The 26831-nt window shown below is 38.9% G+C and overlaps 4 protein-coding genes across 18 annotated transcripts in view; 1 reads left to right on the top strand and 3 right to left on the bottom strand.

The window, feature by feature from the left end:
* The window catches only part of LOC125772380 (uncharacterized), a 72175-nt gene extending 68249 nt beyond the window's left edge, over positions 1-3926 (bottom strand). For 2 of the 3 annotated variants that reach the window (XM_049444041.1, XM_049444040.1), the window contains exon 1: positions 3724-3926. The gene's annotated coding sequence lies outside the window, so the exon portion shown is untranslated. The remainder of the gene's footprint in view (positions 1-3723) is intronic. The other variant, XM_049444042.1, reaches the window with a different exon arrangement.
* Positions 3927-4557: 631 nt separating this feature from the next.
* LOC125772399 (PSME3-interacting protein) lies at positions 4558-5822 on the bottom strand. Its single transcript, XM_049444103.1, has 4 exons — positions 5589-5822; positions 5426-5524; positions 5173-5333; positions 4558-5110 (listed from the first exon to the last, which is right to left on the bottom strand). The coding sequence occupies exons 1-4, from the start codon at positions 5683-5685 to the stop codon at positions 4694-4696; spliced, it is 774 nt and encodes a 257-aa protein (XP_049300060.1). The 5' UTR covers positions 5686-5822; the 3' UTR covers positions 4558-4693.
* Positions 5823-6600: 778 nt separating this feature from the next.
* LOC125772393 (tubulin-specific chaperone E) lies at positions 6601-9024 on the top strand. Its single transcript, XM_049444097.1, has 5 exons — positions 6601-6871; positions 6963-7063; positions 7190-7564; positions 7645-8351; positions 8431-9024. Exons 1-5 carry the CDS (start codon positions 6791-6793, stop codon positions 8724-8726), a joined length of 1560 nt encoding a protein of 519 aa, XP_049300054.1. The 5' UTR covers positions 6601-6790; the 3' UTR covers positions 8727-9024.
* Positions 9025-11513: 2489 nt separating this feature from the next.
* The window catches only part of LOC125772391 (whirlin), an 86118-nt gene continuing 70800 nt past the window's right edge, over positions 11514-26831 (bottom strand). For 11 of the 13 annotated variants that reach the window (XM_049444083.1, XM_049444085.1, XM_049444093.1 and 8 more), the window contains 4 exons: positions 25282-25382; positions 24679-24931; positions 23345-23413; positions 22030-22909 (listed from right to left, as the gene is read on the bottom strand). In XM_049444083.1, coding sequence (XP_049300040.1) covers positions 22895-22909; positions 23345-23413; positions 24679-24931; positions 25282-25382 — 438 coding nt within the window. In that variant the 3' untranslated portion in view covers positions 22030-22894. Of the gene's footprint in view, positions 17244-17693; positions 17787-17853; positions 18046-19780; positions 19883-22029; positions 22910-23344; positions 23414-24678; positions 24932-25281; positions 25383-26831 lie in introns of those variants that run through there. The other 2 variants (XM_049444095.1, XM_049444094.1) reach the window with 2 other exon arrangements.

Here is a 26831-nt window from a genome sequence, read left to right on the forward strand (position 1 = left end):
CCGTTATTTTTGTAGATCTTCTATAAACGTATTTATACATTGATATCTTTTGACCAAAATGATCCCAAATGATAAACATGTTAGCAAATTTCTATATGATCACGTTGTTTAATGGATTTTGGAATAGCCTGTTTGTAGTTTGTTGTATGAATCGTTTACTATAGTTTATATTAAATTCGTGTACAATTTGTTCCTTTCCTAATTACGATATTAGGTAAATAAAAAAAATTATTTCAAAAATTATTTTTAATTATTTTAAATCTTTCAGAAATCTTTCATACAAAAGTAAGTACGAATATTATCTTACATCTAAAATGCGGCCATGACTAATAAGAGTTATCGAGCTACAAACAAGAAACTACTACACAATCATGAAGGGAAATTCCATGGCATAAACGATTCTCTCACATGGTTTTACTCACTGATAAAAGCAATATTCGTCATACAACTGACTACATCTTTAAAAAAAACGAACTAAAAATAAAGGTTCACGAGGCCTATGCTTCTCATTGCCTTTTTTAGAAACTATTTCTATTTCTTGAGATTTCAAACTTCTAGCAAGCAGAAAAAAACAGAATATGTAAATATATGTAAGATTTTTCTTTGGCAAATTCCATAACCATCCCAACCACCCGCTGATCAGGGTCACAAGATAGCAGACCCCAGCAGTTCTGTGAAGCATATGTGTCCTTTCCCTCTTTTCACTGCTCTTCCGGTTTTTTCTTCGTGCTAAATTCATTCAATTTGCATACGAGATCTTTTCGCTGTCGTTGTCCGGAAAGAATGCTACCTCACAACACGATGTTGCTACAACCGTTGGCATGTGTGTTTGTGTGATGGCTTTGGGGAGTTTACATTGTTTAAACGCATCGGCAATGGAAAACCGTACTGTTTGAAGATCGATCGTTTTTCGAGAACGTATTGAATTCATTTTTCTCACTGGGGAGAAAAACGAGATCAAGGCCAACACTTTTTTCTCCCCGTTCTACGCCATATCAAACTAACTACATTGATTGAGTTTCAATTAGTAGTGAAGATTACGGAGTTCACATTGGGGAACAAAAGAAAGAAAGAACAAAATAACAACAGAAACTAGCATAACACGCAGACAACTACGCACACAAAAGCAGCCAAACGTCCAGTTTGTACACTTTGTAGCCCTTTTTTTGTTTGTTCGAGGGCTAAAAAAACAGAATAGAACTGCGCGCTAAATTGCATTCTGCGCTTGGTAAAGAGACCATGGGATGCACGTATGCGTAAAGATCGCGGTTTTACTAACACACCCATTCCCGTGACATGACGATCGCGTGTTACACATGAAAATGTAACAGAACAGAGCAAACATTAAAACAAAAAAAAACTAAACCATCGATCGTCTTGTGCGATAGGGAGGAATGGGATGTGTAAAGGAAATATTAATAAATTGTTTTGCATTGTTTTAGATAAGACAAGATCATTTAAATTTAAAATGTCAAAAGAACAATTCCCAACACGGTACATGGCTTGCAACATTGTTTCAATATGTGATAACATTATGTTGAAGGCAAATAGATCGCCCTTTTTTGCGTGATGAAGCGATGAATCATTTTACACGACGAATGAATGCTTGGCTACAATAATTCAGCAAAGCAAAAACCAAAGCGTTGTAAATGTGCTAGGTAGAAGACATTTATAGACCGTACCATCAGCGTTTGGCTGTGCTGACAGGAAGTGTCTTTCGATCGTACGGACGATGATCTAAACATTTCTGGAACATAACACAGCATTACGCTGGCAGAATCTTAAACATAAAAAAAACGTCAATGAACGTATGTGTATATGTGTATGCGTGTGTGTTTGGTGGGGGTGAGTTCAATACACGAACCCTTAAAACACATTGCCCTCGAATGCAACTGTCACGTAAAGCTCAATACTATCCGTCTGCAAGGATTAAAGAATCCTTTGATCTAATGATGAAATTAAATTGATGATCCGTTTATGATCGAGTATCATCCGAAAATGTCAAAACTACACACTCATACTGCAGACGCGTTTCTCCATCATACCAACGGTTCCAGCATGTGTGTGTGTGTGTGCAAGCAATTGTGTTTGTACAATGAAGTGTGTGGGGCTGCATGGGAGCACCTCTCCACGGGGCTGGTGCGATGATGGTCAATATTACTCGCACACAGTGACACCGCGTCGGTGTCTATTTGAATATGTGCGCGAAAGGAAAAACAATAGTCGACATGTCGACATGAATCTCCATGGCTGCGAGATAGGGCAAGAGAGGGAGAGAGAGAGAGCAATACCTGCAGCATTCCCACACGTCGTTTCCCACACACTGCACGAGATGAAACACTACGTGCGCACACACATCCATACACATAGCTTCACGCTTCACTATCGATGGCGGATAGTGCCGTACTCACACATGTACAAAAGAACGTTCCATCGTCATCGACACCTCTCGTGTCTCGCTCTTACAACATGAGCGAACTAGTGTCATCGCTTTCACTCCTGCGGACCCATACCATGAGCGCTTTCTACGCTGCTACTGCGATCGGAGACATTTTGCTCGCCTTTTTGGAAGACACTTTTCGTTTCAGCTCACAAGCTGCTAATGAAATACACAATTGCCCAAATGGATACATTTCAATTGCCCTTTTGCCAAGCGTTCTTTATGTGCCTCTTGCGCTTTTCCAAAAAATCTAAAATAAAAAAAAAAAAACAAAGTGAAATTAAAGGATTACTGCGGTGAGAACAGACGCACTACTAGAGGTGTTCTCACGTTACCACGTTTTCTCACTCCAGTGGAGCGATCCTCACTCTCGCATATGATGAGGATCAGCACTACGTCAAACGGTCCCGTTTACAACACGAAACGGGGCTGCCCTTTGAACTTTTTGCGTTTGAAATTGCCCCAACAATTGTGCACAGTGGGCAAATGATCGTAATGCCCTATTTCTCTATTGCTCACGATAAACTCACAACACAACTTCAACGTAAAATAAAAACTTTCTTCACCGCCTCCATCACTCACACACGCACACACACACGTTAACGCACTACACCACCAACGCACAAAGCAAAGAATGGAGCCATCATCGTCATCGGGGCTGAGTGAGCTGGCCAACATACTTTCCATGAGTGCAGCATCATCAATCCGTACATTAATGATGGCGGAGAAATTCTACATACACTTTTGCGAACAATTATTCAATTCACTGCAAACGGACGTTTTTTCGCGACAAACAGTAACGACAAGTAACGATAGGGTTACTTGGATCGGTTGGTAGGCGTTGCCTTGCAACTCCTGCTACTGCTGCTGCCGCCGGAATTCACGGTTTTCACGACGAATTGCAATACACGCACACCACTACACCCTTGCGGGGGCCAACACAACACATGACGGGATGCGCGGATGGAGATACTGCATGCTGGGCATGTACCAAAAAAAAATCACAGAAATAAAACGTTCACAATCTACACATCTTTACCCACACAGCTTGCGAACGGTAGCCTGGAAAAATCCATTTCCATTTGTTTCGGCTCCAACCATCCATCGGTTACTTTGTTCTCCAAAGTTTCTCCAGCTAGCCGTTTACCCTTTTTCGCTTTCTTGCGTATTCTGACTGCGAGCAGCACACCAACAAATCATTCAAACACGCACACACACATCTACACATGCACACACCCAACACGAGACGGAAATGACGGGATGATGTCAATAGTGAATTTTACCTCTTATTTGTCGAAATGCGTTCACGATGCACAACACGAAAAGTGGCCACAGTTGCAATTGAACAGTGCCCGTACTTTATCGTGTACGGAATGCATTCGGATGCACTTCGAGGGGTTTTTTTATCACAACTCTACACGAAAGAAATATGCGTAAACCCTGCGTACGTCCTACCGCTCGCGTGGTTCAAGAAAAATAACGCGAGAAAAAGACAGCAGGCCGATCAGCTCGCGTGTGTCTTCTTGTTCTTGTTGTTTCGCAAGTCGTACGCTGATGGGTTGTGGTAGTGTTAGTGAAGCATAAGGCGCGTGAGACATGTTTCGTTAAATACCCAATAGAACAAATTTCCTTAGCCTACTGTGCAACTTGCATTGCTGTCAAAGATGTTTTATCCAAATTTACGAAACTTGGAGTTTGAAAATATTTATTTTTTAAATCGGTTAATGGAGTCGACTTTGTAATAAGTAAAGCACAATTCAACACGCATTTTTGGTGCTTTTTAAAAGTTGCAATTGAATATTTTTGTCTAGATTTATGGATAATATGTTTCGTTCAGTTTAAATTATTTGCAGTTGACGTTCATTTTATAATAAAACAGACAAACAAATAACATATTAAAATATTTCACCAATTCTTTCGTTTACTTTTTCTCATTACGATTAGGCAAATGTAAAAATGCGTTAGGGGCGCCCCCGTGGTGTATGTAATTAACTTCACCGGATACCAAATCCCATCTGAACCATCCCTCCGTAGCAAGAACTGACTATCCGTGTTTAAACCAACAAGAGACAACAAAGTATTAGGTGTTCAATTTCGAAAATAAAAGTCAGAAGAGCTAGGATGCAATTAAACATTTATTTAGCCAACTCGAACTGGAATCCAGCAGGGACTCACTCATATTTGGACGCATAATGCTTCCAGCATACAATTGTAACAGTTTTCCTCAAAACCCCCCTACAGCCCGCAAACTTATCATTTATTAGCGCCATCGCACGTTTTGCGGATCTTGCGTCCTATCCAATCATACTCATGACTGTCATCTAGCTCGGAATCTTCCGAACTGTTGTCCGAATCGGAATCGTCATCATTATAGTTGTACGATCCCATACCCGGCAGTATTCCGATGACGCGCATTGCCACGTTACTCTTGGCCGAGGAGTTCTCTGTTGCGCTCGTTGAGCTATTGTTTTCATTCATTGGTTCTCCGTTCGAAGGTTTGGTCGGAGTAGAGGTAAGCTTCTCGGCTGATTTGTTTAAATCATTATGTTCATTTTCAGGTTCTAATTTGCGCTTACGCACCACACCGGCCAGAATTTGCTTCTGGCTTAGCCGTGTGCTTGTGATGGGTGTTTTTGTAGCTTTTGGTTTAGAAACTTGCTGTTGAATTTGCTGAAATTTGAGCATTGTTTAGTTTCTCTGCACACATGGGAGCCGGAAATCGCGTAACATACCTCATCTAACCGTTTCTCTTGTAAAGTGGCGACCTTTGCACGAAACTCGTTTAGCTCTTTTTGTTCCTCCAGCTGCGCTTGTCTTTCTGCTTGCATTCGGTTTTTGTCCACCAAATCTAAAAACTCCACCTCATCATCATCCAAGCCTTTGATCATGTTTTCTGTTTGAAAGAAAGGTTACAAGGATACATAATCGGTTAAAATCAAAGGTGGGTCAGTCAATGGTTCTTCTCATATTGAAAACAACACGTACTGAGTTTATGTGCTTCTTCGAACTCATTATCCTTTTTCTGTTTCTGTTCTTGCAGCCTGTCGTACAGTGATCGCGGATCATACTCGTCTTCTGGGGCCTCTGTTTAAGAAAGGAAATTGATCGCGATTACATTTTCAGAACAACATTGCCCGACAACACTTACCTATCGGCTGATCTGCGGTCCTAACTTTTTCCCATTCCTCTTGCCTTCTGCGACGTGCTTCAGCGATTTCCGTTTCCGACACAAACCCACTCGCCATAGTGATTGCACAAAAATAGAAAACGGGAGCGGAACGGGTACTTAAAAGGAGCTGTTCAACAAATGAAGAAAATAGCGTAAAGTATGAAACAACACAGAAAAGATGCAGGATAAAATCGATTTGTTTATGTTTCTCCCCATACAACAAACTTCTGGCGGGTGTGACAGTTTTGACAGTCGTCGACTGAACCATGCTTATGCGTGATAAAATTAATTTTTATTAAACATTTGGCTGTAAACTTGCTTCAAATAAATTTTTTGAAGCGTATTTTATTGTTTAAAATTTAACTTAGGCTGGTGGCACAGCTCCATCGCTCCGATTTTTTCGCATGGTCCTGTCAAAATTTTGTATGGGATATGACAGATCTCAAAAGCTTCCGATTTTATCGGAAGGTTGAAACAAAAATTTTTGTTTCCATCGGAAGGTACCTTCCGATTTTATTTGTCAAACTGAACTCGCTCGTATAAAACTCTCAAATGATTCTTTTTCTCGAAATGACAATGGCAAATGTTTACATTTATTGTAAATAAACCATTAACCATGGCAAACGTGCGTTTGGACGAATTCCATCAAATCCATAGTGAAATCGTGCGGAAAGATCGGAAGAGCTGTGCCATACCTTGCGATTCGCATATGCGAAAAAATCGGAGCGATGGAGCTGTGCCACCAGCCTTAACCATCCAATCACAAATTGTAGCAAGGTTAATCCCAATATTCGCAAATAAACATTCACCTGAATGTTCCTACTTGGGCGCTGATTGCCCAATGTCAACCTGACAGCCTTCTGTTGATCTCATTCTATCACGCACATGTTTGAGCTAGCGTACTCGCTCTCGCTCATGGGGTTGCTTGCCTTGACTGCAACGAAAACAATTTCCCCGTTCCTCCGATGTACCACACATTTTTCCCCCTTGCACAACCAGCTGCTGTCTATTCCGTTCCGTCATTGTTGATTGCTCCACACAACATTAAAACCATCATCTCTGTGCGAGGGAAGTGAAACGGTGATTTTGTCTTTCTCTGCAGCGTACCACACCTGCAACGAAAATTTCTCCAAACGTGCACTGCGTGGCTGGTCGCGGTTGTGAAGTACAAATTCCACATCATGATACTCCAAAACCATCTGGAACATGGTGTCCGCGTTAAAGTGGGCTACCACTTTGGAACGGTTCGCTACGTGGGCGAGGTAATGCATTAGAGTTAGACACGATGAAGCAACTATCTTGCAGATGTGTACAAACTGCCACCGATTCTGTCTTTCTTCCTGTTGTGCCTAGGTTCCAAACACGGAAGGCGATTGGATCGGTATCGAATGGGATGATCCAGAACGGGGTAAACACTCGGGCACCGTCAACGGTGTGCAGTACTTCCAGACAAGGTAAACAGTCGTTTGCAATCCGTGTGACTCATCACGTCACCATCGATCCGTAACCATTGACGACAGTTCGATCAAGCGTAAACAAGTGCGATTGATATGTGTCCCTTCCGTGCTTTGTTGTTCCAGATCACCTACAGCAGGTTCGATGATACGCAGCGAGAAGCTCACCAAATTCCAAACTCTCGAACAAGCCATCACAGAGAAATACACCATGACGGAAGATACGCTACGTCTCGATTCGGAAATGATCCGAGCGGTGCAGAAGCAACTGCACGCCCCGCTGTTCGAGATCGTTGGCATGGAGAAGGTGGGAGGTAAACAAAGCAATTTGCAGCAGCTGGTGGATGTTTCGGTGCGCTACTGTCCGGTAAATGCGGCCGGAGAGCTGAGCAGCTTCGTGAATCTGCAGATGCTCGACGTGTCCGCGACGCTCCTGTGGAACTGGACCGTCGTTGCGAATATTGCTGAGCAGATTCCGACGCTGCAGGAACTAAATCTCTCGTACGTGTTTTTTACGCGCGGAACATGTAAGGAGTATCGAGTCGCAAATTAAAACTTATTTCGCTTGTTTGCAATTGCAGGAACAACCGTTTTGTCGACCCGTACGAAGAGCAGATCAGTATGTTGGCGCAGAAATTTCAAAACATTCGCAAAATCATTCTCCGAAGCTGTGCTCTCGGATCCTGGTGTGAGTTGGTCCGATTGGCACGTATGTGGCCCGCCATTGAGTATCTTTCGCTGGAACAAAACGAAATCGGCTTCATCGAGGACGAAGCGCCCTACATCGTGGCGCTCAGTCGGCTGAAGCATCTCGATCTGCAAAATAACTCCGTGCGTGATGTGGAATCGGTACGCAATCTCGGCAAGCTACCAGCTCTCGAAGAGCTGCTACTGAACGGGAATGGACTTCGTGAGGTACGGTTTACGGACTGTCCGCATAATGAGAAGGTGGAACTGTTCCGGCAGCTACGCACAATATATCTGCGCGAAAACCCACTACAGGACCAGTGCAGTACGTTTAACGAGCTGGACAAGTTGGCCCACCTGGAGCACGTTACGCTCGATCCCGATCCGTCCGTAAGCTACGAGGAAACGGTATCAAGAATCGTCGGTTCGATTGGTGGTTTGCGTATGTTTAATCGGTCCACGATCAGCGAAAAATTACGGCGTGATTCCGAGTGCGATATGTGGAAACTGTACGCGAACCAGTGGGCGGAAGTACGCAACGATGCACAGCGACTGAAGGCGTTCTTCAAATCGCACCGGATGTATCCGCGTGTGATGGAACGTAAGTGTATAGCTTCCTCCCCGTGTGCGTGTGATCGATTTGATCCACAAAATTGCCATTCTCTTTTTCTTTTTTTCAGGGCTGGGCAGTCCGGAGCAATTTCTACCCGATACGCGCAAGGTAACGAACATGATCCATCTGCAGCTGCTGAACGAAAAGACGGTCGAGTTGCGGGAAAAGAAAGTCCCGAAGCGCATCAACTTGCACACGCTGCAGAATTTGATAGTGAAACTGTTCGGCTTACCGGACTGCACGTCCTCGCTACGGTTGTACCTGCTGGATAGGAAGCGTAAGGTGCGAATACCGCTGGAAAACCATGGTAAAAGTTTGGACTTTTATTCGGTGGAAGATAACGATACGATCGTGTTCGAATGAGCGCGCACAGATGGTTTTGTGCAGTTTTGTGCTGCGTGACGTCAACAACACTCCTTATATAGTCTGTTTTTTATCTGTGTTTTTTTTGCTATATATTGATCGTCCACGTTTAATCCTTGTTCGTTAAAACTCACTCACTCACGCATGCATTCTTGCACGTTTGCGAGGATGCCATTACTTTTACTGTAGATCGCAATGCAAGTGTTTTTTTCTATTCAAACAATGTATTATTTAACTCAAATAATAAAAAAAACACCCAACAAAACACACACGGTGTGTCTGTTATCCTTAAAGGAAAGGTCGATTCAAATGTTAAATGGAAAGAAAGAGTAAGTCCTGTAAAGTAAATTCCTGTTAATTTTTGGATAAAATTTATTTATTAATTCTCACTTGACTGAAAATGAGTAAAGTAGGAATGTTTTTGAAGAATACTGGGTTTTAAAGAACTCACCGAATTCCTTATACTTCCACCAGTGAAACTCTTGCAGTCTAGTTCTGCTTAATTGGTCTACCAAGTAAAATTATTTGGTAATAGTTTGAGGACATTGTCCCATACATAAAGTGGGAACCTTAGATATCAACTACGTCCCTTTACAGGTGAAGCGTACGTGCCTGAGATTGGCCACGTACAAACAGTAAACGATGAATGTCGCAGTGACCTTGAGAGTCTGCATGGACATCATGCGGAGACAACTGGAAATAGTGCGATAAAAACGATGTACGGAGTTGAGCTTTCCCAACAAAGTTGAGACCATTCTACGTAACACACATTTTAGCAACTTCGAGAAATTCTTAGTGTATGTGAGTTCAAATTTGTCCTCCAGCATCGTGAGGTATTACTTACTTTCTCATCAGGTGTTGTGATATCAGATGTGAATTCTATGTGGGCGACCTGAGCAGACTTAACGGTCTCTTTGGTGCTGTTTAAATCCCATGAGAGTTTGTCTATATCACGGCTTCTCCCAGTCGCCAGTCATTTAACGAAAATTAAAATCTCACATTGCCTGAAAGTATGCAATCCACAATACAAAAGCAATTTCATTACCCTTAACATCTTTTTTCGGAACACGGACAGAAAAACGGCACACATCGCACAAAGCAAACGTTCGTTTATCATTGTGAATTTTATTTCAGCATTGTTTTGTCCCCCGCTCAATCCCTCACTGCTTCATAATGTTCTCGTTTAATACTTTTTTCATATTATCGCATATACCTTGTTAACTAATAACAGTATTTTTTTTTTCTTCACTTCATTTTTCTTCCTTTATGGTTTTCCTCTTTGTCGCGCAGTTTCGTTTCTGGTTTTTGGTTGTTTTACTGGTTTTTTTTTAATATCATTGTGTCGTTTTGTTTTCTGTTTTCTATCTCTCTGCCTATCTCCCACCCGGAATTAGACGTTGATTTTTTTTTGTTTTATGTGGAGTGACTTGTCTTCTTTTTTTTTGCAACTGTTGCTTATACAGTGTGCGTATAGCGTCACACACTTCACAGGGGCATCTGGCTCTGCATCGTTTAAAATGCACATCAATTTGACCCTTTTTCGACCGAAGAAGCATCGTTCGCCCTTTTTTGTGTATGTGCGAAACGATTCTTCGTAATAAAAATGTAACACTTTCCTGGAACCTCGTATGCGGACTGGTTACCGGATCGTTTGAACAATATATAATCCAGCAACGGCGCAACCATAGGAATGCTTATGAACCAGCTGACGGTTCAGGATGCAGGATTGAACGTAATCACCTTAATGTCGCCCTTAGCTTAGCTACACATACTTTTAGCACTGCACTGTTCGTCTCTAGCATCAGAAGGAAAAACTTAACAAACATCGTCGCATCGTACTTCGCGTGTGCTTTGGCCTTAGCAAAGTCATCTCTTTTGTTTATCTATACAGTATGGCTGTTCCTACATTTCTACACATTTTACTTTCTTCCACATGCGGCCGTTAAAGGGTGTGTTTTCTGTTCTTGTTGTCCGTTTCTAGCAGCAGAAGAAACGCAATTTACTTCGCATCCCGTTCGTTTTTGTTTGTCATTTGCTTTATACGTTTAATATTACTTACTGGCTCATACAACATGTTACGAAGCTTTCTATACCGATAGCTCATTTAGTTTATCTTGCCTACGGGACTGGCATTTTTTTTTTAGTTATTTGTGTCTGTTTTCTTTTTACCATTCCTTGTGAAGCTCTAGCGTTTCCTTTTCTCCCTTCGCAAACAAACTTATAAAACTATCAATTAAATTTAAAAAAAGATCAAAGTCACGATAAAAAAATCTAAGAAGAAAATATTGTTTTATATAAACAAATATCGAAATAAACATTTATCATATCTTAAGTGTAGTATTATAGAATTAAGAAAACAAAACATGTTAAACAAACGGCAAAGTAAATGAGTTAAATTTCTCTTTTACTCTCTTGCTTCACCAGTTTTGTTTTTCTTCATATGAAAGCGCTTTGTATATCGGTTGTATTTCCGGGCATTAGTAGCTTTTAGCTTCGTTTTTTGTTAATATCAATAGTTTTACATGAGTATGCATATATTTATATATGTGTTAGTATGTATAAGTGTGTGTGAGGGTGTGTTTCTATGAAAGGAGGGGGAAATGGAGAAGGAAAAGTATGTACTTGCACTTTGTTATATTTTCTTTGTCTTTTGTTTTGCTTTTTTTTTGCTTCTTGTTGTTGTTGCATGATATCTTATAAGTATATCCTTTACGATCACGAGAAAAAAGAATGTTTGTATCTTTCTTTTTCCTTTAGTTTTGATGTGTTTTCTTTAATATAGTTATGGTGAGACAGCTCGTGGTTTCTAGGTGGTTTGGTGGTTTTTTTTACTAGTGATTAATGCCTTGGTACGATGCGTGTTTTTTTTGTTTGTTTTGCAAGTGGTTTTTGAAATGATTTCGTGTGTCCCGCTTGTTTCCTTTCTTTTGCTTTCTTCTGCTGCCCTACAGGATAAGATAGCTTTGTCGTAAGATTTTTGTTTAATATACATAGATGCTTGTCTTTTGTTTTATACATAAGAACATACACTTTCTCCCTGCTCGTTTGCCACAACCGGCCTCCCTCCTTGCAGTGACTTAAGGATTAAGATACATTTGGTTGTTTTTTTTTTGGTAATATTACTTATGCATGCCATGATTATGCTGCGAACAGCCCAGCCAGCCAGCATATCGAAAATGTGATGTAATTGTGTGGATTTTCCTTACGATTGATTTGCTTCTGCGATCAAATCCGGTTTATTTCTGATTCTACTCTTTTTTGTTGTTTGTTTTTTGGCGTGTTTAACCACAGAAAAAAAAATCCATACTGGGCACGGTTTGAAGAAATGCTACAAATATAGTTTGGTGGTGGTTTTAGGTTCATTTTGTATTTGAATATGTGTGTGTGTGTGATTACATGTGTCCAGTTGTGAGAGAGTGAGCAAGTTGTGTATGCATATACGTTTAGCTGGTTTGGTTTTACACTTTTCTTGTCTTCTCATGTCGTTTTAGGATTTGTTTTTTTTTGTTGTTGCGTATTTTCTGCTTGAAAATATGTACTTCTATGTGTTTTGCCACTGATTGCGTTTTGCTGCCTGAAGTGCACGTTTGTACCATTGTACTGCGCGCACCATTCGTCGTTTATAGTAGTTGATTTGTTTACAGTGATTAATTGGTAGGTATAAATAATTATCAACGTTTATATACATCGTGGCGAAGCTTTCCCTTTTTTTTCTTCTTCTTCTTCTTCTCCTCTTTCGTTTGCATTGTTTTCATTAGTTAGTTTTTCCCTTTTTTAGTTTCGTTTCCTTTTGCTCGGTGTTGACGCTTTTTTTACTACATTCTTACACCTATATCAAGCAGCTTGTTTTCTATCCTCTCTAAATATGTATATAAGTATATAATCTGTTTTCTTTCTCTCTTCTGTTTTGTCCTCATAAGACTTTCATTGCATGTTGCAGTGCAGTGGTTTTTTTTTCGCAGATTGTTGCTTCCTTTGCATACATGCGCCGTTTTATTTTCTCTGTGTGTTTTTCGATAGCATTACGTCCGGGTTTAGTTTATTTATTTTATTTTGGTTTGCTTTCTTCACACTTTACTCAACTGCCTCAATTCGTCACTCAATATATAGTTTTTTGTTTTGTTACACCAGTCACCAGGAAACCAGCTTGCAAATAGCGGGAAACAGCTTACAACCGAGTATACAGTATATCAAATAACAGTCGGTGTCGATCGTACTACTACTTCCTTGCTCTGCTTTCCTTGCTAACACGTTGAGTTTTAGCAACCCTAACCCGACACCTAACGGTGTATAATATCCCCTTCATTTGCGCCATTTTTAAGTAGACTATAGTCCTATTTGAATTCACAATTACACAGTGCGTGAATGGTATGTGGGAAGCGTGTGAGTGTTTTTTTTTCGGGTTTTTGTATCAGTGCACGTACCTACGCTTGTAGCCTGTAGGAAAATTCCCCAAATAAAATAGTGGCAAATAATCGAAAAATGATCATCATTATCACCCTAGCAAAAGCGAAGCTCTCGTTTCGTATTCACGCTAAAAGATGGGCCACTAAAAGACGCGCGAGTTGTTGCCGTCTTTTTTGGGCTTTTTCGGCCTGCCCAAAACATCTGAAGCTGAAGACATCTAATTTATGGCTTGTAAATTGGATGTAGAGCGTTTTAGGGGATTGCAATAAAGGTAATGTCCGTACGATTTTGTGTAACTGCTGGGAAGAGTGAGATCTTTCTGTCGGTGTAGTTTGACCTTCTCTTTTTTGTTTTACTGTGTCAAACAACCCTCCTGGGAGCGATTTTTTCTATTGAGGAATGTTTTCTTCTCCATTGTTTCTGAGCCATTCGCACACTAAAGATCACCAGTTCAAGCAACACAATTTCTGAGGCAATCGTTTTTAACCACGGAGCAAATTTACACTTCAACGATTCAACTAGTTTCCACACGCTACCGTGAACGTGTCCGTTAATCCGATTGCTTCTTCTACAAACGGTTCGGTACAGCACTGGGAGCTTCCGAAGCACTCGGAGTATTCTACTATTTTCTTATCACTCATCAGTCGATTAGCTAAATGGGTTTTTTTTCCGGTTTTCGTTTCTGCCTCTCCCTGTCGGGCTTTGCACTCACTACTACGCACAAACGATACTACTAAATGCTTCACACACACGCAATAAATGCTGCCAAATGATTTGCGGACGAATCAAAGGCTGATGAGAGATGAACGGTACGCGAGATGCTAAAAACTACAACAACGCTGGGTTTTTTTTGTCACCTTCTATCGCTTTCCTACTCGCGTTCGTGATGGAGTTTTTTTTTGTTATTATTTGTTTGTTCTTTTTTATACACAAATGTACACCCAAAAAGTCGAAATAGCTCAACCAATCAAGCGGTATGATCACCCTCAATGGACTACAAATCAATCGACGATCGACGTCTAAACGCTGCTACAAACAAATGGCCATACGATGGACAGTGGCGACTCTACCAGACATCTCTACCTTCCAGCTGCGATTGAGCGAGAAACCAACCCCCCCGAAAAGCAAAAAACAAGCTCTAGCGATAATTGTACAATTTTTAAGTTTGTCTATAATATTTTGTTGTTGTTTTTTCCAGCAACACATTATCAACTTCAGTTTTTCACTTCGCGCACGGTAACGATTTATGGCACGATCAATTTTGCCAATTGTTAACTAAGTTGTGGGTTTTTTTTTCTTCTCATTTTTTGTTTTGTTTCGGTTTGTGGTAAAATTTAGCTTCTAATTTAACAGTTTTAACAGCCCATTTTGTTTAATTTTTTTTGTTCTTTGCTTTTTTTTTGTTGCGAATGAAATGACAAACTTGATAATGTTGCATGTGTGTAAAGTTTTTCTTTTTTTTATGACATTGCCGCACTGTTTTCTTTTGTTTTTTCTTTGCCGATTTGTTGTCTTTTTGATGAGACTTTTATATAGTGCGCTAGTACATATTGCTAGTACTTTCTTTTTCTTTTTTTAAGTACTGTCGTTTCCTTATGTTTTATTTCATTGTTTTGTTTTTCTTCTCTTTCTTTACACACACAACGTGCGCGTTTTGTGGTACCTTTCAGCATTAATGTTTATTAGACCCATACCATTTTCTGTTTTTCGTCGAAAAAACAACAATGACATTCCGTTTTTTTTTGAATGTGTGTTTTTGTGTTTTGTGTCGATTAATTAATTGTTGTGTTGTGTGTTGCGTGGAATGAAGTTAGTACGTGTGCAGTAGATCGTTTGTGATGGTGTGTTTTGTGTGTTTGTGTTGGGAAAGCATTTTAAGGTGACATTTATAGCAAACACGTGGGGGGCGGGGGGAGATTTTAGTAGCATTTCACCTATCCATTTGCTGCATGCTACACCGCGTCTACCACACTAGAGACAGACAAATCTATTGCAATTTGCTGATTGTACAAACAAGCATAAACACCCGTTTTTGGCCATTGCAGCAATTTGGGTGGCCTATATATCGATTCGAGCCCGATTTTTTAAGCAAGCTTTAAACAACATGGACGCTAGCAATTTTCGGATGACATCTTCATCCGGTTGTACTTATGTAATGACACGATAGGGATATACTGAAAATTGGGGACACAATTGGGTTGTACATGTATGTGTGTGTGTCTGTGTGCGTGTGGTACCTGATCAGTTCAGTAAACTTTGGCACTAAAAGGTCAAAACGGTTTCCCCTTTTTTGCACCGTGGGCTCTCAGTTTAAAGCATTATCGACCGGAGTTCGTTCGACTAACTCCAGGACACGTTTGTCAAAAAAAAAGCAAAATAACTGATCACCTAAAAATAAAATGTTTGTTTGTTTGTTTGGTTTCGCGAAAACATTTTCATTATTTTCACGCGTATCATACCGGGGTTGATGAAATGGTTTTGCTGTTAGAGTGTTTCATATTATACAACTCCAATATTTGCACGTTTTGCACTAAGATGGTGTAGTTTTGTTAGTATACTCTCCATCCCCAAATGAGTCACCCTTTGCGGTTTATGTTGTGTTGGTTGATTACTTGACAAGGAAGTGTTGTTTCACACCTGGGGAACGGTTATCAAACCGAACTCGTCGCTTCTCCGTGTGATCGATCGAGGTTTCTTTTGCTGAGGGAGGTGTGTGTGTGTTTGTGTGTGTTTTTGTGTGGAACTGTACAACATTGTTGTACAGACAATCTCCCCATTCTCCCTTCTCGGAGAGGTCGAGTATTTGGTTCACTATTTGTAACCATATCTGATGTTTCCTTTCCAGTAATGATGCTTGCATTATTATTGATCAACTTCATCTTTGAATACATCCCTGACGGCTAGAATATCTCTGAATTACCGCGAATAAAGAACGTTGTTTTACTTTCTCCTTTCCCTGCTGATTAGATTCTCCTTTTTTTTTTTAAATGCATTTGCGTGTTTGTGTATGTGTGCTATAAAATTGCGTGAAGAAGATTTTGCAACTTCGAAAGCTTTTATTGAGGAAGGTAAAGAAGTGGAATAAAAAAACATAAACCACCGTGTTAACAGGTGTTGGGTGTGCGTGCGATAGTAAAAAGCAAAAAACGAGGAACAGAAGAATTTATGCTAAAGATACTGTGGAATGCTCTCAAGCAGCTGAAATAACGGATCAAACAGGACGTAGAAAAAAATATCTTATCATGCGTAGCGTAAAATTAGTCAGTTCGTTACTAGACCTTCCTAGCGTAATTATTGCTGTAAGATTTGAGGCATTGGCTTGCAATTGTGATCAATTGCGCAACTGGTACTATGTATGTACACATTAACGGCAGTGAACTGTTCGTAAATCTAAACAGAAATAAAGCTACTTGGAGTGTTGGCAAGTTGGCAAAGCTGACGACATGCTGGGGTGTCTGTGGGTGTGTGCAAAATTCTTCTGGAGAAGATATGAAATCCCTGATGAAGTAGTATGCTGGAATAGTGTTTTGTATCTGATCTTTCGCTAAGGTTTCACGCAACAGTAGATTTGTCATAAAGCGCAGTATATTGTGAAGTTAACGAAACAAAAAACACATGCATAGACAATAAATTATAAATGCAACATAACAAAAAGGTGTCATTACACCTGAGCGTCGAATGTACTAGGAAGCCTGTTCCGGAAGCCGTATCTTATAAAAAACAGAAAAGTAAACATCGCAAGGACAAAAGTGGCCAAAGACAAAGCGATTCAGCGTGCATTTGCGGGTGAATGTGAAGAGAGACGGGGAAGTGATGAAGATAGAGAGATCGTTCAAAAAGGAGACAATCCAATTGGAAACGGAAGAAACGAAAACGTACGATTATCGAGATCGTTCACTTCAGCTTATCAGCGGTAAGGTCGATCCCTTTTTCTGGTACTTCAGAATTATCCGGATCGCTAGCCGGCAGGGAAAGCAAATGCTATGCTTCTAAAAATATTAATGCTGTTGGTTTCGGCTCTAGGTTTGATTTCTTTGCTTCCACTACTAGAAAGGTGATGTCGTTTTTGTCGCGTGCCGCAAAACACTCCGCTATCAGTCGAGCGACGTCCTGTGGGTGACATTGAGAGGAAATGGTCAGGTGATTGTAGAAATTCGTATACGTTTTAGTAGCAGGTTAGGTATTAGTGTATCAATTCTTGGAAGGAATGCGGTAAGCTTCATGCTCCTAAAAGTATGCAATTATATGCTTAGTTTTGGTAAGAGGACGATTTGGTACTTGAAATTGCATACTTTTAGGCGCACGTAGCTTAAAGCTGTGTTCTTAGGCAATGTGTCTTCAGAAATGATACATTAATACCAAATAAATTTATCGATAAAATAAAGACACAAGTTGAGAAAAATTACCCATGTTTAAGGTTCATTTTTATATATTTTTTCTTCTTTTAAAATCAACGAAAATATGTCTGCGTTACTGTATTTCGTAAAATTATAGCTAATATAACTCAATGCCAATATTTGTGTCTTTACATTCAGCTAGTCGTTTTCGTTTCAAACTTACCTGATGGTGCATTCCCTCCACCTTATTCCCGTCGACCTCCAGTATCAGCTGGCCTACCTCCAGTCCACCGGCATCGTACGCTGCTCCATGTTCCTAAAATATATAAAAATTGCATTTAGCACCAGTGTTCCAGCACTTGACACACGACGCCTGCACGTACGTGGATGTTGATGATGCGTGGCAGCGGATGCTTCGTATTCGCACCACCCTCGATGGCGATACCGAGGATTGGCTTCGATTTTTTAACGGTTATATGAAGATTTCCTCTATGATCAGGTACTATATGTGGTGGTTGATCTTGATTCTGTTCCAGCGACGATCCGTTCTGGTCCAAAGGCAGCCGTTGCATTGACTGGTGAGGTGGCGGTGGATGCGTCGAACGGAACAGGAGAAAGGGACAGAAGTGAAGGGAACAAAAAAGATCACATCGTTAGTGAGCAATGATATACGACTCATGGTACGAAAAAAAAAACACATTCATCAGTGCCAAAATTGCATCGAAACGGATAAGCAACGGATTAACGGAAGGTGTCTGTTGACACAGGAAGGTTTCCTCCATCTTTATAAGGTAACCATATTAGATTTTGCAGAAATACGGTTATATACTTAAAATGCTACAGAGATGTGAAATGTTTGAAACGAAACTATATAGATAAAAAAAAAACTTCATACTGGTACGTTATTGTGTATCGTGCGTTACTATACTTTAATAACAGACAGAGTGTGATAGAAGTATGATTTTAAATACTTAGTGTAATCATTAGTACATTTTTTTGTGTGTATAATATTTAGCATGAATTGCTGTTTAACAGATGAAGTTGTACATTTTTTGTACAACTGCCTACGATAGTATCAGCTTCGATCGATGCTACTATGCCATAAATGCTATATTTAGTAATAGATCTGAAAGCTGTGTACGTAACAAATGTTTAGTGTGAAGTATACCACAAGGTGTTAAAAGATTTGGAAACAGTTTTTAAAACACTTTCGCTTGTGGCAAAGTTGTGTTATTTTAAAGCATATAACTCAAGGTGTTTACTTATTGTTTTTAACGGATTTTGATTGTGTTCGTACGGTAATGTTATATGTGCAACGGAATTTGATTTTTTTTATACGATAATAAATCTACGGTTCAACAATATGAAGCATAAGTTCGTACAAAACACTACTAATACACACTCCGGTAAAGCTACTACGGAACTACTTAAAGCCACATCTGGTGTCAGTGTTGGTGTCTGTCACTAGGCGTGTGAGAATATATATGTATGTGTGTGTTTGTATGTATGTTTAGTGTTGCTTTGGGTTTAGTAGTATTGCGTATGTTCGTTGCCTTTGCTTTAGCGCATTGAACGTTGTTGCTATCGATCTCATTTCTTAGCGCGAATAAATTAGCGGATCGAGTAAATACATTTCACAACCTAGCAGAAATAGACAAACACACACCGACATACAGCCACACACAAGACTTTGAACAAGAACGCATTTTTTATGTTTTCTCTAGAACCATTGAATTACATGTAATTAGTTTGCTATAAAGTGTAGTGCTTCCCATGACAAGTTCTCAGGTAGATAATTGTGTTTTACATTTATTACGCCTGTCGGTATGCAATTTTAATACTTTTAGTTCAATATAGTAACTAAGTGACCGGAGCATCTATTTTTGTGAATCAAAAGTTATCGCAAAACTAGCGATTGCATACCTTTCGGCGCAATAAACCTTAAAACCAATCGAACTGCGTCAAGGGCAGTACTACACTTATGCCGAAATGTTTTTATTTCAAACGAGAAACGGTAACACCAAAAACGAACAACAATGTGCGAACATTACTGATTTGCTGACTTGGTTGATTTGTGTGTGTTTTTTTTATCTCAGCTACCAATTATCAACGATTACACGCTGCTATACGGTGAGTTGGTTTTTTTTATGTGAGTGAAATTTAGCTTTTCCTGCTCCGAGCCAAACTGCTAACAGTCGGAAGCGCTGATCGCTTCGCCACTTAGCAGCTTGGCTTGGCATCGAACCGAAGTAGACACGTTTCGAAGGGGGTACAGAATACGGTACACGGCACAGCACATAGATCATTTACCTGATGTCGTCTGACACCTGGATCGGTTCCTAACAGTGTTCCTGTTCCTGCTCCGTCCTCATCATTCAAATCAAAACTTCTAGACAACTTTATCGACAGTTCCTAGAGCGTCGTGTATGTATTGTGGTGTATTGTTAACCGCCGAGGACGAAATTGTATTTGTATTCGTTTTGTTGGGGTTTGTTTGATTTTTGGTTTTCATTTTTTATTTGCGACGGATGCGATTTTTTGTTCGGAGGGAAGAAGAAGAAAAAGTTGGAAAAAAGAAAAGAATTGCACAAAAATGAAAAGAAGTATATTACGACTATAAACGCAAAATAAAGCAAGTGGCGTTTCGGTTTTGCGACACTTTCGAATATTTATATATAAATTGTAAGAAAATATAGAAAACAAATTAAACAATACTAAAACTGCTCTCGTTAAACTGTTAGCGTGGGAAAACTAGTAGCAGACGGTAACAAACAAAATCAACAATGTAATCGAACCAACAAACACGAAAAAAACACAAAACTGAACAATGAACTGGCCATGGACAGTAACGTAAGCAGAGAGCAGAACAGAAAGAAAGATAAAAAATAAAATAAATTAAAAAAATGTACATAACATATAAAAGCAAAATAAGTAACGAAATAAAACAAGGTTTGCAATAATAAACAAAAAGTAAAGCGAACTATGCAAAGTTACGATTTGTGGTTAAACAAGTAGAGTTGTTTGTCGATGAGTATTTTCATCTTTACTATGCCTTATTTTGGTTCTTTTGTAGTTTTTATTATCAAGCTCTACTTTCATATTATATATGTTATTTGAATTCATTTTTTTAACTTTATTATATTAAACTGCTCACTGTTTAAATGTTTTTTTTTGTGCTCTGCAGTAGTAGCAATTGTGTTGATAATGTTTACAGTGTTTTTTTTATATTTTGCTACAGAATGTACACTATCAGCAATGGGCATATAATGCTTCGTACGAATCGATTGTGAATGGTTTTGTGGCTCTTGCTGAGTTCGTTTCAATCCTTGATACTATGAGAAAGGTGCCCCATGCTTGCGAAAGTAGTGCAGAAAGAACACTTGAGTACAAGGGTGGGGTTTAGCAAGTGTGAACGGCCATATTGGAATTCCAAATTTAGAGGATACATAACAGAAAGGTGTTAATAAAGGGAGTGCTTTTGTTTTCATCGATTTTATCATGAAAGTGTCCATTTATATAAATATCATTTGCTCACTGGTTTAAATAGGTCGCGCTCGTGTTGACGTGGTGATGGTAAAGTTCAATTTAGGCATTGCAAAAATTCTACGCAGAGCGAACATATTTCAAAATAATGTTACGAAACTCATGCAGTGTGCGATAAAGAATAGTAAAAAAAATCTACATTCTATCTAGCTACACATTGAAATAGATAGGTTGAAAGAAAAGGGCCCATATTTCATTCCTACAGCGAATAAATAAGATGAATAATAAACACAATGATAGAAAAGATTCAGTAAAGTAAAATATAACGTTTATGATCAAAAAGAGAGTATTTCTTAAAAAATTTCCATCAAATAAACAAACATTTTATCATTATAAAACAAAAAGGAAAAATAGAAATAAAAAGTGACACAAACGATATGCAGACCTGTTTAAAAACATAGAAAACTGTCATACATACTTATAAAAATGGACACAATTCGTGCTTCGTAATACTGATTTATGGGGTGCATCTAAGAAGTGCAACCGTTATGGTCGCAAATTAAACGCAAGATTAATTACAGAAATAGTATACAAAGAAAAAGGATCATAAAATTTTGTGAAGTTTGTTTTTTGTTTTTTTTGCAAAGAATGGAGATTTGCAAAACTAGTGCTAGGTATTTCGATCATTATGTCAAGTAATAGAAAATAGAAAAAATAAACCCAAAGGTTACAAAAGTAACGAGAAAAAAAGTCAAGTAAATGTAAGTAAAATGTTTATAAAAAAATGTTTGAACGAATTGAACAAATATATATAAATTAAATAAAACAGAGTACGCAACAAACATAGCATTAGACAATGCGTAATGAAACAAAATTGTATAACAGTAAACATCTGATCGAAATAGCACGAGAGGGTTAATTTAAAAGAGAGAGAGAGAGATAGGAACAAAACAAAAGAGAGAAAACACAACCAGTTCCGGTGAGGAAACCCAAGTGAAAGGAACAGAAGAAAAGAAAAAAAACGGTAAAGGATTTAGAAGTTTTAAGTATGTTAGAGGTTTGCACTTACGAGAGGTCTTCCCCAGTACCAAGATTTGACTCGTTGCGTTAAACCACCTAAATGTGATCGTATTCCATCTAAGTAGCTTCCCTGTAAGTTGGCGGGCGAATTCATTAAAACCAAACCGTGGACCACAAAAACAAAATCTACCACAACGAGTATGGTGGCGACGATGGTGAAGTGCACTGTACTTAAAAATCGAACCGGTCGTTGATAGACGTTGGGAACCGCTTTGGTCATTTACTAGAGAGTACCGGTAGTTTTGGTAGTTTGATTGGTAGTAGGTTTAAGATCTTGCAAGACTCAAACAATAATGTGTTTGACACAAAACGGCAAACGAAAATAGATGAAACATAATCCTTTTTTTTAAATCCTGCATGAAAAAAATAAAAACTACTGAGGTACGTAAGTGGTCTATTCGTTTCTAGGAAAGGAATATTGAACGATCATCTGTGAGTATATGTTCACTATAGAGTTCGAGCTATACTGAAGGAACTATTGTTACCTGAACAATGTAATGATGCTATGGTTAAATTTGGAACGTACTACCCGTAACTTCAATGCGTCGGATTTTTACAACACGAACCTATATTGCTTGCTAGCGCTTAATGTAAGGTGTTTTACATTATAAGAAAATTTAACCTAATTATTTAACAATGTATTAAATTTAGAAAAAAACGGGCTATATGTGTATCGATCTACTAGGAAATGAATTAACTAGACGATTGATTTCGACGGATAAAAAGGAAAGGACTTTAATAAACTGCTTACTGCTTGATATGAACAAACACTTGTCAATGAGCGAGAAGATGGCACCCAATACACACAACGAATGACAGAAAATAGAAGAAAAAAAATACACAAAATACTGCCAATAAGAGTCAACTTACCTGATCCTTTGGAGATGAATGTTAGATTATGGAAACAATATAAAAAAAGTTAAATATATTTTTATATTTGGTGTATGGCATCATGTACTGGTAAATGAATCTGCTTCAGATTCATGAATCTGAATGAATCTTTAAACCGAATGAATGACTCTAATTCCTTATTATGAAGATTTTGAATCTCTTCGAAATATAATTTTAGTTTTTCATTTTTTTTATGAAAACTCCTAAGGAAAACCCAACAGGAGCCATCCATTCATTAGAGATTCATGATTCCTCAAGATAATTAATTAAGAATTAAAGATTCATGAATCATTGAGAGAGTTGATTTATGATTCAAATGACTCTTCAGCAATGATTAATATGAATAACTTTTCCCAAAAGATTCATCAAGCTTGCCATTTATTTAAATCCTTTTCAATCCATGCAACCCACTCAACTTACCGAGTCGTAATCTGCCCTAGATAGCTGAGTCTCGCTTCCTCTCCTGGGTCGTGTAGGATCATTGTAGTCCTGGTTCGTCAACGCCACACATTATCGTACGCGTAGAGCAACACACAATAGCACAAAGAAAGACACGAAGATAAGAACAAAAAGGAGAAGCGTTAACAACGAGGACAAACTGTGCGGTACAATCTCATGGATGTAGAGAATCATACTGCAAGACACCGTCCCGCAGAGAAGCGCATGATAAAGAAAGATTAATAAACAACAAAACCAACAAGTGAGTGGTGAAATTTGAATGTGAGACATCGGTTTTTCAGAGGGTTCACTGTTCAGTAATGCAAAGATAAGAAAATTGTTGCAGTTTGGTGTTTATTTTTGACGGGTGTGAACGAACGGGGAGAAAAAACACGTTTCAGCTACGCAACAACAATGATTCACGAACGACACGTAAAACCACCGTCTTTGATAGTGATAGTGTTTTTTTTGAAAGAAAAAGGTAGTAAACGAACACTGTGGCGAGACGGCATAAATGAATGAATGACCGGAGACGCTGTGTTTTGAAGTGTTTCTTTTTTCTTATGTTGGGTTTTAGTGTTTGTTGCTGGTTTTGTTAAGTTTTCAGTTGTTGTTCTTGTGGAGTTTTGGTATTGTTTGTTTAGTTAACGATTTACTACAGACACGCTTATTCGCTACACTATAGATTATTAATTTAGACAAGTTTTTTTGTTTTCTATAAACTAGTATTACAGTTAAGGTAATGGTAATGGTAAATGTATACTATAGCACATCTGTCATTGGTGAGCTTTGGAACAGGGAAAGACAGATCTTAAATTGCATAACATGATTAACGAACAGCAATATGTGTGGTGTGGAAAAGAAATATCTGTTGAAAGTTGTAGAACAGTTTGAAGTTTTTTTATATTATATTAAGAAAACAGTTTCAACTGGGCAAACAGTGGACCGAAAATTTGGACAGATTAATCGTATTTCGTGAAGTTGAATGAAACGCACATTTTTGTTTAATAAAAGCGAAAAAGAAAAACGAACAGTGGATAAAAAGGAGAAAAAAGAATCTTCAACACGGTGTTGTGTAAGTAATGCAATAAACAATCAACTAAATGTGTACTAAGGTAAATAATGTAAAACATGTTCCCGTCACGCTATAACACGGACAAACGAAAGAAAAATTCCTGCTTCCTAAGAGAGTGTGCTCACAGAACAAAACAAAAACAAAACAAAACAAAAAAAAATCCAGATGAAACGCAAAACCGAAACGGAAACGAATAACAAGGAAATAAACAAAAACAACTGCAATAAAGAAACTCAATCACCTTATTCTTCAACTGTTTAACGACGTCGCTAGACGAGGAGGATATTTTGTGGCGGTTCAGGTGATGCAAGCCACCGATGGCGCCAATGCCGTGGGCCGCCGATGGGCCACCCGCAAAGTTCAGGCGATTGGGCGTAACCGTGAGAGGATTATGCGGAATATCGGCCAACGATGCGTTCAAGTGACGGGACGAGGCGTGATGGTGTAGGATTGGTCCTGCCGACATGGGCCGATACGGTAGCGGTGCTGGCGGCCTGTATACAAAGACGTGTCACCGCAATCACCCAAAAAACACCCACAGCCCACGAAAAAAAAGCGGACCCATCCGTTGGGAAGGCCAAAAACAAAAAAACATTGGAAGAAAGTAAGGTAAGGAAAATAGAGAAGAAAAAAAAATTCAAAAAAGAAAAGTAATCACACAAAGTTGATATTTTCAATCACACCACATAAACCAAAAAAAAGATAAATAAAACATTTATAGAAAAGCATAAGAAATGGAGAAGAAAGAGAAAAAGGAAAGAAAAGAATGGTTAAAATTGGCTGGAGGGAGTATTTGGAGCTACCCCACTGGGTGCTCCGTTCCCGGCTCGTAGTGACCATGTACCGATTGCGAATGTCCGGCATCGTCGAGGCTAATCCGAGGCCAGAATCTTCTGCGGGACTGCGACCGGTCGCTTCTATTACTTCCAGATCCGTTTCAGACACCTGGAAAAGTGGCGATGGATGGGAGGGTAGCAAAATCGTTGACTAGGTAGATTCTTTGTCTTTAGAGCTTTTGGTGGAGTTTTTTTTTTGGTTTTGCTTTGAATAATGAACGCTACTTAGTTCGACCCCGCTTTTGCTTTGATGGGGTCGCATTAAATCAAAAGGATAGCAAGGATGAGCACAACTACTTGGTACAGGCTACTTAAAAATAGGCGCACAATTGTGTTTTAGTATCTGTGTACTAGCAAGAGACAGAGAGAGAGCAAGATTGAGAGAAAGAGAGCGAATGTTTGTTTGTGTACGACTACATGGTTTTTTTGAAGTTATGGCCGGTATCATTCGAAGAACAAAACTAAATCAGAAACATAACTAAAACAACACAGCGAAGCAACCAGAAACTTTGCAGCTAGTTGTGATTAACGGCAAAGTGGTAATGCAAAAATGGCGTTGCAAGTAAATGTAGATTAACTAACTACGAAATATTTACGTTCGAGAATGTGTGTGAGAGAGAGAGAAAAAAAAATCAAAAACAGGCAGCAAGGCTCTAATGAGGAGTAAAATGGTGTACAAAATGGCAGACAGACTCCATACTATTCGCTACCTAGAAGCGCTACAGAGAATATTCCTGTGTTGAGTGGTAAAAATGCTTGGTTCGATTTGCTAACACACGATTGCATTAAGTGAAAATGAAGAAAAACGCTTGTGATTTCAATAAAGTTTGCAGTAAGGAATGGATGGATGCGAGAAGATTCCTGTTTTTCGTTTTTAATTTTTGCAAAAATACGTTGAACAACGTTTAGCCCTCTAGTGGCGAGTAGCGGAAATTTTTCAATGAAATATTTCAATATGGACGTTCGTCTTCTGTAGCTTCTCTTTGTTTAAATTGATTGAACGAAAAAAGTTTATTGTTTGTATTTATTGAACAAAAAAGAATGAACAGAAATTAAAGAAAAAATAAACTATGTATTAGCTTGTAATAATAAAAAGTAAATTAAAAAAAATATTTTCGTGAATTCTATCGTTTCAGCTTCTTATTTCAAATATGTTCTTAACGTAGATAAACATGTGATTCCTTTTTAACTACTTCAAAGCTTCTGGAAGCTAATTTGCTTCCGGCTAAATATAAATTTGATTTGTCACACAGCTTCATCTCGTGTTAATACCCTTGAAGAAATGTTCCTTCAGCAGCATTTTAAATGAATTCTACGTTTAAAAGCGTTTCCAAGCGTTTGTGAAACAATGGTGGCAAGAAAATTAATCATCAGCAAATATTGGGAGTCCATGAACAGTGAAACCTCCATTATCAAGAAAATATTATCAAAAAATCAACCCCCGATGGTGTCATCAGCCTCGACCGTTGATTAACAGAGGCTTTCGCTTCTTGCACCATTGCAACACCGAACTGTGCAATGTAGGATGCTGTTGAACATCGTTTTTTTTTTCTTCCTC

Source organism: Anopheles funestus, chromosome 3RL (genome assembly GCF_943734845.2).
Source record: "Anopheles funestus chromosome 3RL, idAnoFuneDA-416_04, whole genome shotgun sequence".
NCBI classification, from domain to species: Eukaryota; Metazoa; Arthropoda; class Insecta; order Diptera; family Culicidae; genus Anopheles; species Anopheles funestus.